Raw genomic sequence first — 18,205 nt, forward strand, 5'->3', positions numbered from 1 at the left:
GAAGTAAAGTTACCTACAGTAAGCAAAAACAGATGCTTACTATACATATGCTTAAATTCTAATCCCCTCAAGGCATGGATTCATTGCAAGAGTTATTGACACCAGGTATGTAAATAAACTGCCAGGTCGTGCTCATGATTGTCCTGTGATATCAGTGATGGGACAGCTGCTTATAACTGACAAACATCGAACAAATTCAGATTAAATACCTTACCTTCTCATTCCCTTTTAAAATCATAGCACCAACGATTTAGCCACGGCGGCCCACCGCTACTAAATAAATATAGGGGAAACACTGATGATAAACCAAAAATTATGACCTGGGTGTGGGGGGCCAGGCGCAGGCACACTCCTCCGGTCTCCACGCCCTCGCCCTGTTCTGAGGGGTTGAGGTGGCGGCTGAAGCGTGGCAGGGGGATGCCCGGGCGGCTGTCAGGCAGGAACATGTTGGCAGGGGCAGGGATGATGAGGGCATTTGTGACTGGACCTGTGAGGGAGAGAGGAGTAAGAGTAAGGAGAGAGAAGGGCACAGGCAGAACTGCCGAAAGGAGGGCGAGCAGGAAAGAAAGAGAGATGAACATGAACACCCTCAGCCCCCCCTTGTAATTATCTAAGTGGGGGAGACGTTTTCTTTATGTGCTCCATCATTCCCTCCCTCCCCCCACCGTGTTCACATCCTCCATAACTGGGGCATGGTCAGAGTTTTACAAGAGACTTTGAACAGTGTCATTGATGCTGAGCGTAACGAGATACCCGGAAAACACGGCTCTCGTTTCCCATTAAAAAGCTTAAGAGAACACTCTCCCACTCTCCGCTTTGAGGAGTTGATTATTTTGTATTTTTTTTAAACGCACCAAGGTCGAGGAGCACCCAGGCTTCTTACAGTGATGGGGCGAAATAGATCCAAGCTTCTGTACGTCCTTTTGATGAGTGTGTGCTGTCAAGCGCTTTGGAAAGCAAGCATGAGCTGTCGTTTTCTACTACGTCCATACAAACAGCAAGCCATCTACATCGTGAACCTTTACATGAAAGTTGAAGTGCTTCTAAGGAATCGAAGCGGCACGCCGCCAACCTGCAAACCTCACCTGCCCGAAGGGAATGAGGAAAGAGGAAAGTGGAGAGGGGGGAATCGAGGACTTGAACTACAAATCTCCACTCGGCCCACAACCCTTCGACTGGCCTTACTTAAGGCAGAGCTTTGCTTTCTAAGACGGAAATAATAACTTTCTGACAAAGCCCACTTCCTGTCAATATTTTTTTTTACGATGCCAACACTTACATGAGCTTTAGTGCTCTTAAACTCAAACAGACAATCTTTTATATGCCTATTACTGTCAGTCTTCCACAAGCGGCCATCAAATCATCCGAATTGCCCATCTGTCCGCCAGGATAGAAACATCTTCCCCAGGGTATTGGCGGCTAGACGGGGAGGGGGGATTTCAGCAGGGGCATCCAGGTATCTTCTGCATGCCCCGAATCGAGCGCTAGTTCACAAGAAACGAACGGAGAGAATATAAATTCGATGGGGGCTCTGACACAGACTAATTCCAACTGATGGCCTTAGGTGAGAGCCATCTCAGCGCAGAGAGGACCATAATCACAAATCATTGCGCCACTGAGCTCATATGGTGACTCCTTTTTCACATTACCAAAAGAGAAAAAAAGGCCCAGGCTAAAATAGAGTTGCAATACACTATGTCAGAATGGATCTAAATGTATGATAAACCTAGGCTGGGTTTATCTATTATCAAACAGCTACGTTTTAACTTAGAAATAGGCAGGTCTGAAGCCGAAAAAGGACATTAACATGAGCCCCACAAGGCCTACTTCATCCATGCTCTACCAAGGTTTTGCAGCACACAACTTTGACCTACTACAGTAGCTATGTTGGTGTACTGTACTTCAAACTATGTGTAGGCAGGTTGCTTAGGATTCAAACCTTTTCAAACATCCTAATTCATACTCTTAGAGGAGGTGCTCCCACAATAATGTGATTTATACCACATACAATATAGAGCTGGGCAATATGGATAAAAATCCAAATCTTGATAAATTGCCTGAATTGATGGGATAACGATAAATAGAACGATACGTTTATAACATTGTGCACAAGTTTTTTTTAATTTATTATCCTTTTAACTAGTCCTACAAGTTTGATGGTTGCAGCCATCATTAACAATCACCCATATTAGCAAACTTATTTAATTAGAAATTTCACATTGCTTTAGTATAGGCTACTTATCGTAATGAACAACTTCAGCAAAATGCTTGCGATAAGTGAGGTCGGTGTCTATAATTTTTGGTTTATCATCAGTGTTTCCCCTATATTTATTGAGTAGCGGTGGGCCGGCGCAGATTTTTTTTTTAATTTAAAAAAATTGGGATGGTAAACTTAAACGACTAAAGCCAGATATAAAGTACGTAGAAAAGATAATGGAGCTATATCTTCTCTAAATAAGATCATCTTTGAGAACTAACAAGCACCAAAATAAAACACTTTTGTTGCTTGAGTCACTCAGATGGCATAAGAACACAGCATAAGTCATGTCAAAATGTGAAGAATTTCTGGAAATTTGCTTTAAAACAGCAACATTTTATCTCAGAGGAGGGCATTTCATATTTTAGATCGGAGACTGCACCATTGGCCATGCCCACTACAACGGTATGATACATCAGGTATGATATGGCAGACATACTTGCTGTCTTGTAACCTTAATACATTTTTATAATAGCGTAAAGAACATGTGAATTTGATATTAAGCCGAACTTTAAAATCCCAGTTTAAAAGGAAAACACAACTCAGACCAAACTGATAAATAGATCTGAGTTTCGTATATACAGTAGTATATCCATGTATGTCCATGTTACTCAATAACACTATAATATTCAGAGCGACTTACAGAAAATGTTTCACCCTGTAGGGTCGGGGATTCGAACCAGCGAGCTTTTGGCTACTGGCCCAACGCTCTAACCACTAGGCTACTTGACTGGTCCTTGAAGGCATAGATATCTTTCTTATATCTCGTCCGTCCTAGCTGGCTGGAGGCCAGCATTCATTAGTCGAGATTAGTCATTTCACAACGTTTGTTTTTCATTAGGTCATCAACATCCATTTGGAACATCCCTCATCTCACTATTAGGTTGACATTAACCAGCTCTGTATCGCACAGTGGAGTACGCTCTACGCACATCCATTTTGTCTCCGGTGCATCGTAAGAGAAGGTAATCAGGGTAATCTGTCAAGTTACGTGAATAAGTCTTTGGGTGTTGTAGCCCAGGAGTAAATCATACTTGACTTGAGTGAAAATGGTCAAAACATTGTTAGCCATTCTAACTTTATGAGAAGACTTGACTTTTTGGCAGCATTAAGTCAGTCTGCAGCTATCCATCCTACATTACATTCTCATGTAATTCCCGGAGGTTAGAGAGAGGGGCAGTGAAAGAAAGAGTGTGTCAGAGATCGAAAAGAAAAATGGAATCATTCAAATGAATGTAGGATATAGCATCAAACGTCATTGCATATGCAAACGCGAATTAACTTCCTGTCTCTTGAGACGCTAAACACAGACCCAAAAAGTGCCGACTGGAACAAATTGCCAGTTGTGCGTTGGCGTAGTTGGCTGAGCTTCACTGTAAAATGGTTGCAGTCAAGAAGACAAATACCTCAATAAAAACAAAAGGTTCCCTCAGTGCGCCCATGCAATCTAATTAACTGGCCCCGCTTAGTTAGCATCATAGACTGAAAAATAAACACCAGTGGAAAAGAGAAAGTATTCATGAGTAGAATATGGACATCTTGAGGGAGCGTGTACTGTACACACGCTGACACTAATTCTATCGAGGGCAGATAAAACACCCAATGGAAAGCGCTCCAGGATTAATGCTACTCCTTAAAGGGTGTATGACACATTTTAACAGGGCAAACTGTTACAAAACTCAAACCACACAGTAACCTATTACGCAACCAATAGCAATCTCATTTCACCTCATTTTAAAAACACCTTATGTGCATTTTTAGAGACATTCTGAAACAATTTCTCTGTGACATAACTCTCGGGGAACCACTAAGTGCACTTGCCATAGAACATATCGGTGTCATCTCTATGGCACTGGCACTGCAAAAATTGCACACATGTTCAGCATTTTAGACAGTGTAGCTATCCTATGACATTTATTTTGCAACAAAATGTTCTGACAAACAAATTACACGTCACAACATTTTCGATAGCGTGATAAAGACAAGGTGATTTGCAAGGTATTGGCCTATTCATCACAGCTGTAATATCATAATAATAACCAGCAGTTTGTAACGTAAAACATGAGGCAGGGATGGATTGATCAGTGCTTGTTCATTCAACATACAACCCGTTAGCTGTCAAACTCAATGCCTATCCAGGGGAGTAGCCTACCTAGGGCTGTGGCAGTCATGCAAATAACTGCCAGTCTAAATGGTGATTGACCGTTATTTCAAATAAATATGTTCAGCATCTCCGGCATCCACGCATTGCCTACAAGCCACTGATGTGGACATTTGGAACATATACATTTTGAAAAGTAGAATAAATCCATTTAATATAGCCTATGCCATCACAAACAAAATCAATAATTTATTTTAGGCAGGTCTAAAGAAACATGAGGTGAAGAATATGTAGCCTATTTGAGAAGAACAGAATAGCATATTCTGAGTCCTTATGTTATACCCTGATCTGGCTATGCCATATGGCTGTGGGCTACACTAGTTCATTTAGCAGGCAAGATTTGCTTATAATTCCTGTGGTATTATTTTATAGTAAGACAATTGAACATAGCTGAATAAAATAGAAAGGATATTTTTATCAAACGATTTCAGAGGGAATGCGCACATGCGGGTATTCTGTGTTAATAATATTCAAAACTCTATTTATATATATATATATATTTTTTTTTTTACATGTGATTGCGCAATGACTGGGCTTCTGAGAACACATTTCACTAGGCTCTCTGTAGACTATGGGCTCTCCAACCGTGTTCCAGGGGTCTTGGGCTTATAGGCTACGTTACGAGTTATTTGGCCACTTACCAAACCATATATGGGCTAGGTGACATGATGCATGCGAATAAGATAAAATAAAAGAATGCATGCGCTGTTTCATGCCTTGGTCTACACACTCTGGGCAACATTCACAAGTGATAATATTTTCACCCATCAGACTATTCTGAATTTAATCTTGTTTTTACATATACTAAATAATGTGTGATTTAGAATGGTCCATTATCATGTAAAAAAAAGCCTCATCCGTATGCACTTGAATTTCCAGTGATTAATTTTCATGCCAGCCAGGTAGGCTGCGCCAGTTGTAAAGGGAAGCAATGTGCTTAATATTAGGAAAGTTGAGAAATAAATATAGTAAGCCTATAGAAAGCTGATGGGATCCTCCTCTTTTTAATAAAGGCCATCAAAACTCTTTTCTCACGAAATTACATAGCCTATAGAAATGTTGTGCAACATGGGCTTATAGGAACACATTTCATTCCATGCATCAACCAGCTATGAGGAGTTGGCTCTTGTTTTACAACAGGTGATCCCTATCCCGCTCAAACTCAATGCCAGGGCTCTCATCAAATGTTTGATTTGATTGCATTTGCATTGACGTGATGGTAATGTGGTCATCGTAACAGCCCTAAGCCTTCTCATACGTCCAAAAGATTACTGACTGGGAGATTACTGACTGGCCTCGTCTTAAAAAACAACATGGTCTCTGCCTAGAAAACTCCTCGGACCAGTTAGCCTATTATTCAAGCTATTATTGGAGGGACAGCACAGCACACAAACAAGGCAGAGAGAGAGAGAGAGAGAGAGAGAGAGGGGTTAGCAGCCCACGGGATCACTGGGCACCGGGGCTATAGCTGCGCACATTTTCCACCTCTCAAAACGTAGGCTACTTCTAATAAAGTTAACAAAGCACTCGCCAGTCCAGCTAGCTAGCTAGTGTAATGAATAGCCAGATGCTGATATGTCAATAACAAAAAAATGTGCAAAGCTGGGGGACATGGAAATAAAATGTGCCATTCTCCTGACTGATGGACCGGGCACCACTTATAAGATGTGAGTGCCCTCGTCTCTACATTTCAATGCCACAGCAAACTTCCAGTAACTAGGGTTACTATAGACTAGGCTAATTATTGTACTGTGGTCACAGTATTGACAACAGAAATGCTACAATAATTTCAATGAATCAATAAAGAAGTTAAAGGGAAAAGCTACCTTTGGCTGGCTGTCACGTTCCAATAGGCCTAAATAGGGCTGGGCGATAAGGCCTAATAATCATATTTGTACAATTTTCTACATTGTAGAATAATAGCGAAGACATCAACACTATGAAATAACACATATGGAACCATGTAGTAACCAAAAAAAGTGTTAAACAAACCAAAATTTATTTTAGATTCTTCAAAGTAGCCACCCTTTGCCTTGATGACAGCTTTGCAAACTCTTGGCATTCTCTCGACCAGCTTCACCTGGAATGATTTTCCAACAGTCTTGAAGGAGTTCCCACATATGCTGAAAAGTTGTTGGTTGCTTTTCATTCAGTCTGCGGTCCAACTCATCCCAAACCATCTCAATTGGGTTGAGGTCAGGTGATTGTGGAGGCCAGGTCATCTGATGCAGTACGCCATCACTCTCCTTCTTGGTAAAAAATCCCTTTCGGTAATTGTCCAGTTAAAAAACAAATTATAGTCCCACTAAGCGCAAACCAGATGGGATGGCGTATCGCTGCAGAATGCTGTGGTAGCCATGCTGGTTAAGTGTGCCTTGAATTCTAAATAAATCACAGACAGTGTCACCAGCAAAGCACCCCCACACCACCTCCTCCATGCTTCACAGTGGGAACCACACATGAAGAGATCATCCATTCAACTACTCTGCGTCTTACAAAGACACGGCGGTTGGAACCAAAAATCTCAAATTTGGACTCATCAGACCAAAGGACAGATTTCCACTGGTTTAATGTCCATTGCTCGTGTTTCTTGGCCCAAGTAAGTCTCTTCTTATTGGTATCCGTTAGTAGTGGTTTCTTTGCAGCAATTTGACCATGAAGACCTGATTCACGCAGTATCCTCTGAACAGTTGATGTTGAGATGTGTCTGTTACTTGAACTCTGTGAAGCATTTATTTGGGCTGCAATCCGATGTGCAGTTAATTGTAATTAACTTATCCTCTGCAGCAGAGGTAACTTTGGGTATTCCTTTCCTGTGGCGGTCCTCATGAGAGCCAGTTTCATCATAGCGCTTTTTGCGACTGCACTTGATGAAACTTTCAAAGTTCTTGACATTTTCCGGATTGACTGACCTTCATGTCTTAAAGTAATGGACTGATTCTTTGCTTATTTCAGCTGTTGACATAATATGGACTTGGTCTTTTATCAAATAGGGCTATCTTCTGTATACCACACCTACCTTGTCACAACACAACTGATTGGCACAAACGCATTAAGGAAAGAAATTCCACAAATTCACTTTTAACAAGGCAAACCTGTTAATTGAAATGCATTCCAGGTGACTACCTCATGAAGCTGGCTGAGAGAATGCCAAGAGTGTGCAAAGCTGTCATAAAGGGTGGCTACTTTCAAGAATCTCAATATATTTTGATTTGTTTCACTTCTCTAGGATATGTGGGACGCTACCGTCCCACTTGGCCAATAGCCAGGGAAAATGTAGAACGCCAAATTAAAAAAAAAATGATATAAAATCAAACTTTCATTAAATCACACATGTAAGATACCAAATTAAAGCTACACTCGTTGTGAATCCAGCCACCGTGTCAGATTTCAAAAAGGCTTTTCGGCGAAAGCATAAGATGCTATTATCTGATGATAGCACAACAGTAAACAAAGAGAGAGTAGCATATTTCAACACTGCAGGCACGACACAAAACGCAGAAATAAAATATAAATCATGCCTTACCTTTGACGAGATTCTTTTGTTGGCACTCCAATATGTCCCATAAACATCACAAATGGTCCTTTTGTTCGATTAATTCCGTCCATATACAGTGGGGCAAAAAAAGTATTTAGTCAGCCACCAATTGTGCAAATTCTCCCACTTAAAAAGATGAGAGGCCTGTCATTTTCATCATAGGTACACTTCAACTATGACAGACAAAATGAGAAAGAAAAAAATCCAGAAAAATCACATTGTAGGATTTTTTATGAATTTATTTGCAAATTATGGTGGAAAATAAGTATTTGGTCACCTACAAACAAGCAAGATTTCTGGCTCTCACAGACCTGTAAATTCTTCTTTAAGAGGCTCCTCTGTCCTCCACTCGTTACCTGTATTAACCTTTTCTCAATAGGGGGTGCTGTTGGCACTTTGTAATAATTTCGTTCCCAAATTAAACTGCCTCGTACTCAATTCTTGCTCGTACAATATGCATATTATTATTACTATTGGATAGAAAACACTCTCTAGTTTCTAAAACAGTTTGAATTATATCTGTGAGTAAAACAGAACTGGGGTTAGAGCAATTTTCCTATGAGGATGTGAGAATGCTGAATTCTGCTGGCTGTTCTGAGATCCGTTTATAAATCTGCCTGTCTTCTATTGGTTGAGATGCACTGCATACGCCTTCCCCTGGATGTCAGCGAATAGTGAGAATTGAAATGGTGTTGCTAGGCAGATCTGAGAGCTTATAAATTGGCTGGGAACGTGGGGTCCGTCCTTTGTCCTCTTCGCCAGGACGCAGAAAGGACCTCTGGCTGTCGTTATAGAAAGCTCCCTTTATAGCCCTTAGATATATCCGGCTCTGTTTTTATTCGATATAGGTGTTAAAGACATCATACTGTTGTTATATTAAACCGAGTTATATCAGTTTATATCATTATATTGCGATTTTCTGATATTTATTTATGCTGCGTTTTAGGGAGTTGGGCACGTCTTTGCCACATGGCTAATGTTTACTGCTAATTCCAACGTTGAAGGCGACAATCTACAACCGAGCAACGATTCTTTTGGACAAAGGACACCTTGCCCAAGATTCTGATGGGAGCTCATCAAAAAGTAAGAACTATATATGATGTTAATTCGTTGTTCTGTTGAAAAATGTTACACTCATATTCCGCCATGAATCTCAGTGCGGTCTCGCTTTAACGCACGCTGTATGTCGTAGTAACGTTAATTTAAAAAATCTAACACAGCGATTGCATTAAGAACTAATGTATCTTTCATTTGCTGTCCAACCTGTATTTTTTAGTCAAGTTTAGGATTAGTTACTGATTAGACTAGGTGCCTCTCCCAAGATTTCTCCCGACATATTGTTGGCAGTTTGGCTACTTTTCTCATTGTATAACCACGATTTGTGCCGCTAAATATGCACATTTTCGAACAAACTCTGGAACAAACTATATGTATTGTGTAATATGATGTTATAGGACTGTCATCTGAAGAAGTTTGAGAAGGTTAGTGAAAAAATTAATATCTTTTGCTGATTTATTCGTTATCGCTATTGTTGGCCTGAATCAATGCTGTTGTGTGGTTGGCTATTGTAGTAAGCTAATATAATGCTATATTGTGTGTTTCGCTGTAAAACACTTAAAAAATCTGAAATATTGGCTGGATTCACAAGATCTTTGTCTTTCATTTGCTGTACGCTGTGTATTTTTCAGAAATGTTTTATGATGAGTATTTAGGTAACACACAATGGTCTCTGTAGTTATTCTAGTTGCTTTGGTGAGAGTTGTGATGGTGGCTGCAATGGTAAACTATGATTTATACCTGAAATATGCACATTTTTCTAACAAAACATATGCTATACAATAAATATGTTATCAGACTGTCATCTGATTAAGTTGTTTCTTGGTTAGTGGCTATTTATATCTTTATTTGGTCGAAATTGTGATAGCTACATATGCAGGAAAAAAATGGTGGAGAAAAAAAAGTTGTGTCTTTTGCTATCGTGGTTAGCTAATAGATTTACATATTGTGTCTTCCCTGTAAAACATTTTAAAAATCAGAAATGATGGCTGGATTCACAAGATGTGTATCTTTCATCTGGTGTCTTGGACTTGTGATTTAATGATATTTAGATGCTAGTATTTACTTGTGACGCTAGTATTTACTTGTGCTCCCGGATCCGGGATTGTGATGAAGTAGAAGTTAATGGCGCCTGTTTGAACTTGTTATCAGTATAAAAGACACCTGTCCACAACCTCAAACAGTCACACTCCAAACTCCACTATGGCCAAGACCAAAGAGCTGTCAAAGGACACCAGAAACAAAATTGTAGACCTGCACCAGGCTGGGAAGACTGAATCTGCAATAGGTAAGCAGCTTGGTTTGAAGAAATCAACTGTGGGAGCAATTATTAGGAAATGGAAGACATACAAGACCACTGATAATCTCCCTCGATCTGGGGCTCCACGCAAGATCTCACACCGTGGGGTCAAAATGATCACAAGAACGGTGAGCAAAAATCCCAGAACCACACGGGGGGACCTAGTGAATGACCTGCAGAGAGCTGGGACCATAGTAACAAAGCCTACCATCAGTAACACACTACGCCGCCAGGGACTCAAATCCTGCAGTGCCAGACGTGTCCCCCTGCTTAAGCCAGTACATGTCCAGGCCCGTCTGAAGTTTGCTAGAGAGCATTTGGATGATCCAGAAGAAGATTGGGAGAAGGTCATATGGTCAGATGAAACCAAAATATAACTTTCTGGTAAAAACTCAACTCGTCGTGTTTGGAGGACAAAGAATGCTGAGTTGCATCCAAAGAACACCATACCTACTGTGAAGCATGGGGGTGGAAACATCATGCTTTGGGGCTGTTTTTCTGCAAAGGGACCAGGACGACTGATCCGTGTAAAGGAAAGAATGAATGGGGCCATGTATCGTGAGATTGAGTGAAAACCTCCTTCCATCAGCAAGGGCATTGAAGATGAAATGTGGCTGGGTCTTTCAGCATGACAATGATCCCAAACACACCGCCCGGGCAACGAAGGAGTGGCTTCGTAAGAAGCATTTCAAGGTCCTGGAGTGGCCTAGCCAGTCTCCAGATCTCAACCCCATAGAAAATCTTTGGAGGGAGTTGAAAGTCCGTGTTGCCCAGCAACAGCCCCAAAACATCACTGCTCTAGAGGAGATCTGCATGGAGGAATGGGCCAAAATACCAGCAACAGTGTGTGAAAACCTTGTGAAGACTTACAGAAAACGTTTGACCTCTGTCATTGCCAACAAAGGGTATATAACAAAGTATTGAGATAAACTTTTGTTATTGACCAAATACTTATTTTCCACCATAATTTGCAAATAAATTCATTACAAATCCTACAATGTGATTTTCTGGATTTTTTTTCTAATTTTGTCTGTCATAGTTGAAGTGTACCTATGATGAAAATTACAGGCCTCTCTCATCTTTTTAAGTGGGAGAACTTGCACAATTGGTGGCTGACTAAATACTTTTTTGCCCCACTGTATATCCAAATTGTCCATTTATTTGGCGCGGTTGATCCAGAAAAAACAGCTTCCAATTTGCGCAAAGTCCCTACAAAATATCTAAAAAATTACCTCTAAACTTTGCCAAAACATTTCAAACTACTTTTGTAATACAACTTAAGGTATTTGTAAACGTTAATAATCGATCAAATTGAAGACGGGTCTATCTGTTTTCAATACAGGAGATCAACAAACTAACGCTACTTTTCTAGTCTTGCGCAACTCTCAAACAGTACACATGACGTTACACTGTTTCCAGGTGGCCTCACTTCTTCATTGCACAAAGGAATAACCTCAACCTATTTCCAAAGAGTCGGGACATCCAGTGGAAGCGGTAGGAACTGAAAACAGGGTGATTAGAAATCCAGTATTCCAATGAAAACTCATTGAACAGACATTGACTTAAAAAAAAGAAGAAAATTTATGGTTAGTCCTTGGGGTTTTGCATGCTACATAAGTTCTGTTATACTTAGACATGATTCAAACAGTTTTAGAAACTTCAGAGTGTTTTTTTATCCAAATCTACTAATAATATGCATATCTTATATTCTGGGGATGAGTAGAAGGAAGTTGAAATTGGGCACACTATTTATCCAATAGTGAATTTGCTGCCCCCTATCCTAGAGAAGTTAACACCTTTTTGGTTACTACCTGATTCCATATGTTTTATTTCATAGTTTTGATGTCTTCATTATTATACAATGTAGAAAATAGTCAAAATATAGAACTACTTTGGACTGGTACTGTACATACATTGTATTGTTTTATTCAGTGAATTTGGCAGAAATATATCATTATATCGCTAAAGAATGTCAACTTTGATTGCATTTACACATTTGGCGCCTTCGTTCCAATATCTCTGCCACAGAATGTCAGATCCTCACAAGGTAATGTGTGTATTGTTCACAAGTGTTGTTCACAAGAGTGGAACTACACTGTCTAAGAAAGGTATTTCAGTTCGCTAATGCCCAAGTTTCACCAAAATGATGGAAAATATGCTTTTTCTGTGTATATGCATGACTTAAAGCAACTATAAATATGTTTATTCTATAATCCAAATATGGGTATGATTGAAAAGCATACAGTAGTTCAAAAGTCTGTTTATATTGATATGTTCAGTAAATTTGATCACAATCTGACTATCCTATTTGGCTGCTCATACAGAGTGGCAGGTAGCTTAGTGGTTAGAGCGTTGGACTAGTAACCGAAAGGTTGCAAGATCGAATCCCCGAGCTGACAAGGTAAAAATCTGTTGTTCTGCCCCTGAACAAGGCAGTTAACCCACTGTTCCTAGGCCGTCATTGAAAATAAGAATTTGTTCTTAACCGACTTGCCTAGTTAAATAAAGGTTAAAAAAAATACATTTTACCTAGAGTTTCAATATCTCTGGCTCAGATAGTCACCATTTTACGAGGTAAAGTTTTCCTGGTTGAGTGGGGTCTCCCGCAGTTTTGTCAGATGGTCTATGTCATCTGAGAAAAGTCTTTGGTGGCGCTACAGGTCAGAACTGTAGCTGAGAAATGAATTGTCATCTTTTCTGTATATTTGCATGTCTTAAACCATTCCTGTATAAAAACAAAATCCATTACGCCCATTTTCACCATATTTGACCTTTAATTCTTTGAAAATGGCCTTACAAATCCTAATTTAACATGACATCCAGACAAACTTCATCCCATCATTGTTTGATCTAGTACGGATGACCACCTGTAACAAGCAACAACAAAAAAAGCAAGCAGTTTTTCAATGTTGGCTGGTCTACTATCCTGAAATTTGTTGTGTTACGATGTTCCAGTAGAGGAAAAGTGATAAAATCATATTTGGTTCAGGATAAAGGGTCATCAAAATAAATAACCTGAACGAATGAGAAAGTGTTGGAAAAGAAGGTAGGGAAATGGAGTGAATGGGCAGAGAAGGAGAGGGGGTGGGGGATCGAGAGTATGTTTGCCAGTTCAGCCAGGCTTGTAGGACAAACATGTGGCAGTGAGACAGAGACACCCTTTTGTTCAAGCTACATGATTGAAAATACATTGAGGAAAGTCGCCAAAGGAATTAGAGTGGGTACAGTAAATCTTTTAGATTCCTGCCTTTGACAAAACGGCTTGCAATACTGCCCTGTACCCACCAGTACAACCCCGGTAAACATAATACCACAAACATGTCCCAGTAACTCTCAGTTTTGATATTAGACCTATGCAATTCACAAATAGCCTACTACACACCGCATTGACGTAACACTGAAAGCAGTGACGTAACACATTTATAGCAGTGTTTAGTTATTATACGACTTACATTTTCCTTCACCAAAATCTATAGCGTGCTTACAATAGTGGAAGCAGGCCTTGGCAACCTCTGTCATCTCAGCTTATCAGGGTGGACACAGGAAGACAAAAAGGTGGAAAGTCACCAATTTGTCAAAGCATTAATCTTCGCTCCCACTTTAAATCTTTACATCAGCAGCTAAATTGACAAAGGGAGGGAGGGAAGCTGTAATTTCTCATCAGCGCACCCAGATTGCTGCCAGAGTCATTTCACGCCAGGGGAGGGAGGTTAAAAAGGAAAAGAACATGGTGGGTGTTGATTTATCGCTCCCCGACGTATGCACAGAGCAGGCAACCTTCAACTGTTAAATCGCTTGGCATACCAAATCCCCTCTCAAAGGAGAGTTTTGCTTAGGAAATGCACAGCCATATAGACTCGGCAACTCTGCCTGGCATTTCACTCTGAAAGTGGAGACCCAAAACTATTCAGTTGAGCGCGTTTGTTTGACTCGGCCTGCTCCCCTCGTCTTTGGCCTGTCACTTTGAGGAGTTGCATTCAGACACTTCTCCCTGGGCTCCTGAGATTAAATTCCATTGGCTAACCTCAGGAGGTCAATCTCAGAGGCTGCATTACCGATTCGCTGATTGACAAACCACTTGGGATACATAAGAATTTGTTTCTATTTACGATTGAAGAGGCATCGCATCACTGATATTGAGGGTGAAACTGACAAAACGTCAATGTAATTAAAAGCAGTGTCCTCATTTGCATAGTGTAGCCAAAACAAACATTACTGAGCAGAATTAGTAAGGTACTGGGAGTGAAATGTAAAGTCAAAGGCTTGAGACACGGCATCCATTGGTTAACAATCATAACTAGGCCTACAAAAAGCTTGGACGGATATCTTCTTGGTAGTCGGTTACATTGGTTGAATAATTTCTGTTTAAATTAACATAAGATTGAGCGAGAGGGGCCGGCCAGAGTCTAAACCGACCGGAGTCTAAATCCATTTTAAGAAATTCTGACATGGTTGACTCAATTCTCTTGGACGAGAACCACCTTTTTGTGACAGATTTTGCCTGGGCTTTTCTGCTGCTTGTTAGTTTTCTTTATCGCTCTGGTGCAAATTTTACAATTATGTGGAACATTTTCAAAAATCTCTACAAAACTCTAAATCATTTCATCAAAAAGGCAGTTGTTTCAAAACACTAAGTACATTTTCAATTGACTAAGTACATAAAAGAAAATCAGTCACTTTTTAACCAAACTTAAAATCAGTGTTTCATCTAGAAATACATGTTTCACATGTTCATATAAAAAGTTATTGCCTTTCACAATGCAATGCGCACATTGCTTTTGATATGATTCTCCTCTTTTGTTAAAGAAAGAAACGCAGCTAAGTTCCATCTGTTTGTCAATTAAGCTAGCTACTAGAGCTAGCTAGCAGGGAAGCTACGTTGGATAAATCAGCTTATCAAGTCACCGGCAAGTGGCTACATGCATGAGTGCTTTTTTTGTTCTGGAGTACAGAGATACTGTTCTGTTTTTCCAACTTTCTCACTATCTATTACCGGAGTGTGCAACTGTCTGGCAGTGTTTCATAGCGAATCAAGTTACAAAATAAGTTGTGGCGGGACACAAGAGGCTCGTGAATGGGTTTTTGAATTTTGGAATATTTTCAAGTGGCAAGTGTGCATCATCTCAATTGAATTCTCATTTTGCCTAAAACAATGGCAGACTCAAGTGATCACTGTCAAACATATCAGCAAGTGTCCACTTGACAAAAGGGCTGAGGGGCCATGTGTTCTTTGAACATAACATTGGCGATGTGTTGTCTTATGTAAACAAGTTAGAGGTGCTGCACAATGGGCAGGTCTGTGTCACTGTCTAGGTTGATTCTGCTGCTACAATTGGAGAGAGTGCAATCAGCCCAGCTGTTTTTCTGTGCATGACAATTCTCCCTAGCCCCGTTCTTATTCCGTGTTCATGGGCATGACAATTCTCCCTAGCCCTGTTCTTATTCCGTGTTCATGGGCATGACAATTCTCCCTAGCCCCGTTCCCATTCCGTGTTCATGGGCATGACAATTCTCCCTAGCCCCGTTCCGTGTTCATGGGTATGACAATTCTCCCTAGCCCCGTTCCCATTCCGTGTTCATGGGCATGACAATTCTCCCTAGCCCCATTCCCATTCCGTGTTCATGGGCATGACAATTCTCCCTAGCCCCGTTCCCATTCCGTGTTCATGGGCATGACAATTCTCCCTAGCCCAGTTCCCATTCCGTGTTCATGGGCATGACAATTCTCCCTAGCCCCGTTCCCATTCCGTGTTCATGGGCATGACAATTCTCCCTAGCCCCGTTCCGTGTTCATGGGTATGACAATTCTCCCTAGCCCCGTTCCCATTCCGTGTTCATGGGCATGACAATTCTCCCTAGCCCCGTTCCCATTCCGTGTTCATGGGCATGACAATTCTCCCTAGCCCCGTTCCCATTCCGTGTTCATGGGCATGACAATTCTCCCTAGCCCCGTTCCCATTCCGTGTTCATGGGCATGATTGAAATCAAAAGCCAACAGTCAAAGATCTAGGAACATCCCAGTTTCTTGAAATCTCACAAAAATCAGATTTGGAAGATACTGACCTTATGACCAAAATTATGCTCTTTACAATTTTAGTGCATTTTGACATTAGAATAAATTATTGACTTATATCGATGCTACACAGGCCATTTTCAACTAGAGTTGGTGCTTGAGTTTAGCTCCTCTTTAAAGTAAAAATGTAAAACACCTGCATGAGACAGGAAACCAAACTGCTTTCTCAACTAAATTGCCAGTGGGTAGGTATCTCCTTGTTCTGTCTTATCTGAGATTCAGCATCAACATTTCTGCTGGATCATTATTTACCTTGTCATGATGTTCAGCAGAAAAGAAGATTAATCTACGAGAGAATGAATATTGTATTACCAGAAGTCACTTGGACAGGCTCAGCCTTCTGCTATACAAGCTTTAACATTTGATGTGGTGTGCTAAATTGCCATGCTCATTGAGCATGAAAGCCCAGATAAAAAAAATAAAATTAAACTGCGGCTCTACTTTCATGTTTGGAAGGAGCACAGCTTTATGTCCCAATTTTTGTTAGTCTTTCAGCCAACAAGGTAATTGAATAATGCATTTGCATCATGGGAAATCTCAAGTGGGGAAGAAAGACAAACAGACAGACAAAGACAGAAAGAGAAAAAAGAGAGATGGCGAGACGGCGAGAGAGGGGGGGAGCGAGAGGGGGGGAGAGACGGCGAGAGCGAGCGAAACGGCGAGAACGAGCGAAACGGCGGGAACGAGCGAAACGGTGAGAACGAGCGAAACGGCGAGAGTGAGACGCGAGAGCAAAACGGCGGGAGATGGGGCAAAACGGCGAGAGACGGAGAGAGAAGCGGCGAGAGACGGAGAGCGAAGCGGCGAGAGACGCAGAGCGAAGCGGCGAGAGACGGAGAGCGAAGCGGCGAGAGACGGAGAGCGAAGCGGCGAGAGACGGAGAGCGAAGCGGCGAGAGACGGAGAGCGAAGCGGCGAGAGAGGGAGAGCGAAGCGGCGAGAGAGGGAGAGCGAGACTAGACGGCGAGAGAGGAATGTCAAAAAAGGAAAAAATGTCAAAAAAGGAAAAAGAGGGAGGAAGAAAAAGAGAGACAGAAACCATGCAAGCAATCAAGCGATTGAGTGGGTGTGCCAGAGAGAGAGGAGAACGAGAGAGAATCAAATTTGCATAACAAGAGTTTACGTTATTTGAAATATCCTATTTTAATAGTTCTTGTTGGATTGTGAGTGTTTATCTCATTTTGAAGGTTAAAAAAAACAGTTATGAAATCTTTTTACGTTGCATGTTGGAATTTACAAGGCTTGAAGTCCTTTTCAGGAGACTGAAAAGACTTCTACAGCTGCACCATCGAGAGCATCCTGACTGGTTGCGTCACTGCCTGGTATGGCAACTGCTCGGCCTCTGACCGCAAGTAACTACAGAGGGTAGTGCGTATGGCCCAGTAAATCACTGGGGCCAAGCTTCCTGCCATCCAGGATCTCTATACCAGGCGGTGTCAGAGGAAGGCCCTAAAAATTGTTTGCTACCACACGGCAAGCGGTACCGGAGCCAAGTCGAGGTCCAAAAGGCTTCTTAACAGCTTCTACCCCCAAGCTATAAGACTCCAGAATAGCTCATCAAAGGGCTACACAGACCCCTCTTTTACGGTGCTGCTACTCTCTGTTTATTATCTATGCATGGTCACTTTAACTCTACCTACATGTACATATTACCTCGACTAACCGGTGCCCCCGCACATTGACTCTATACCGGTAGCACCTGTATATAGCCTCGCTTGTTATTTTACTGCTGCTGTTTAATTGTTTGTAACTTTTATTTCTATTTTTTTACTTAACACTTATTGTAAAGTATTGTTGGTTAACTTCAGGCCAGGGTCCTTT

At 41.1% G+C, this 18,205-nt stretch overlaps 1 protein-coding gene across 1 annotated transcript in view; it reads right to left on the reverse strand.

Annotated features, from left to right (window-relative positions):
- Nucleotides 1-18,205, reverse strand: part of wdr18 (WD repeat domain 18) — a 97,666-nt gene that overhangs the window by 20,295 nt on the left and 59,166 nt on the right. The window contains exon 8 of the mRNA XM_039002205.1: nt 321-487. Coding sequence (XP_038858133.1) covers nt 321-487 — 167 coding nt within the window. The remainder of the gene's footprint in view (nt 1-320; nt 488-18,205) is intronic.

The sequence above is a fragment of the Salvelinus namaycush genome, chromosome 10, assembly GCF_016432855.1.
Source record: "Salvelinus namaycush isolate Seneca chromosome 10, SaNama_1.0, whole genome shotgun sequence".
Lineage (NCBI taxonomy): Eukaryota > Metazoa > Chordata > Actinopteri > Salmoniformes > Salmonidae > Salvelinus > Salvelinus namaycush.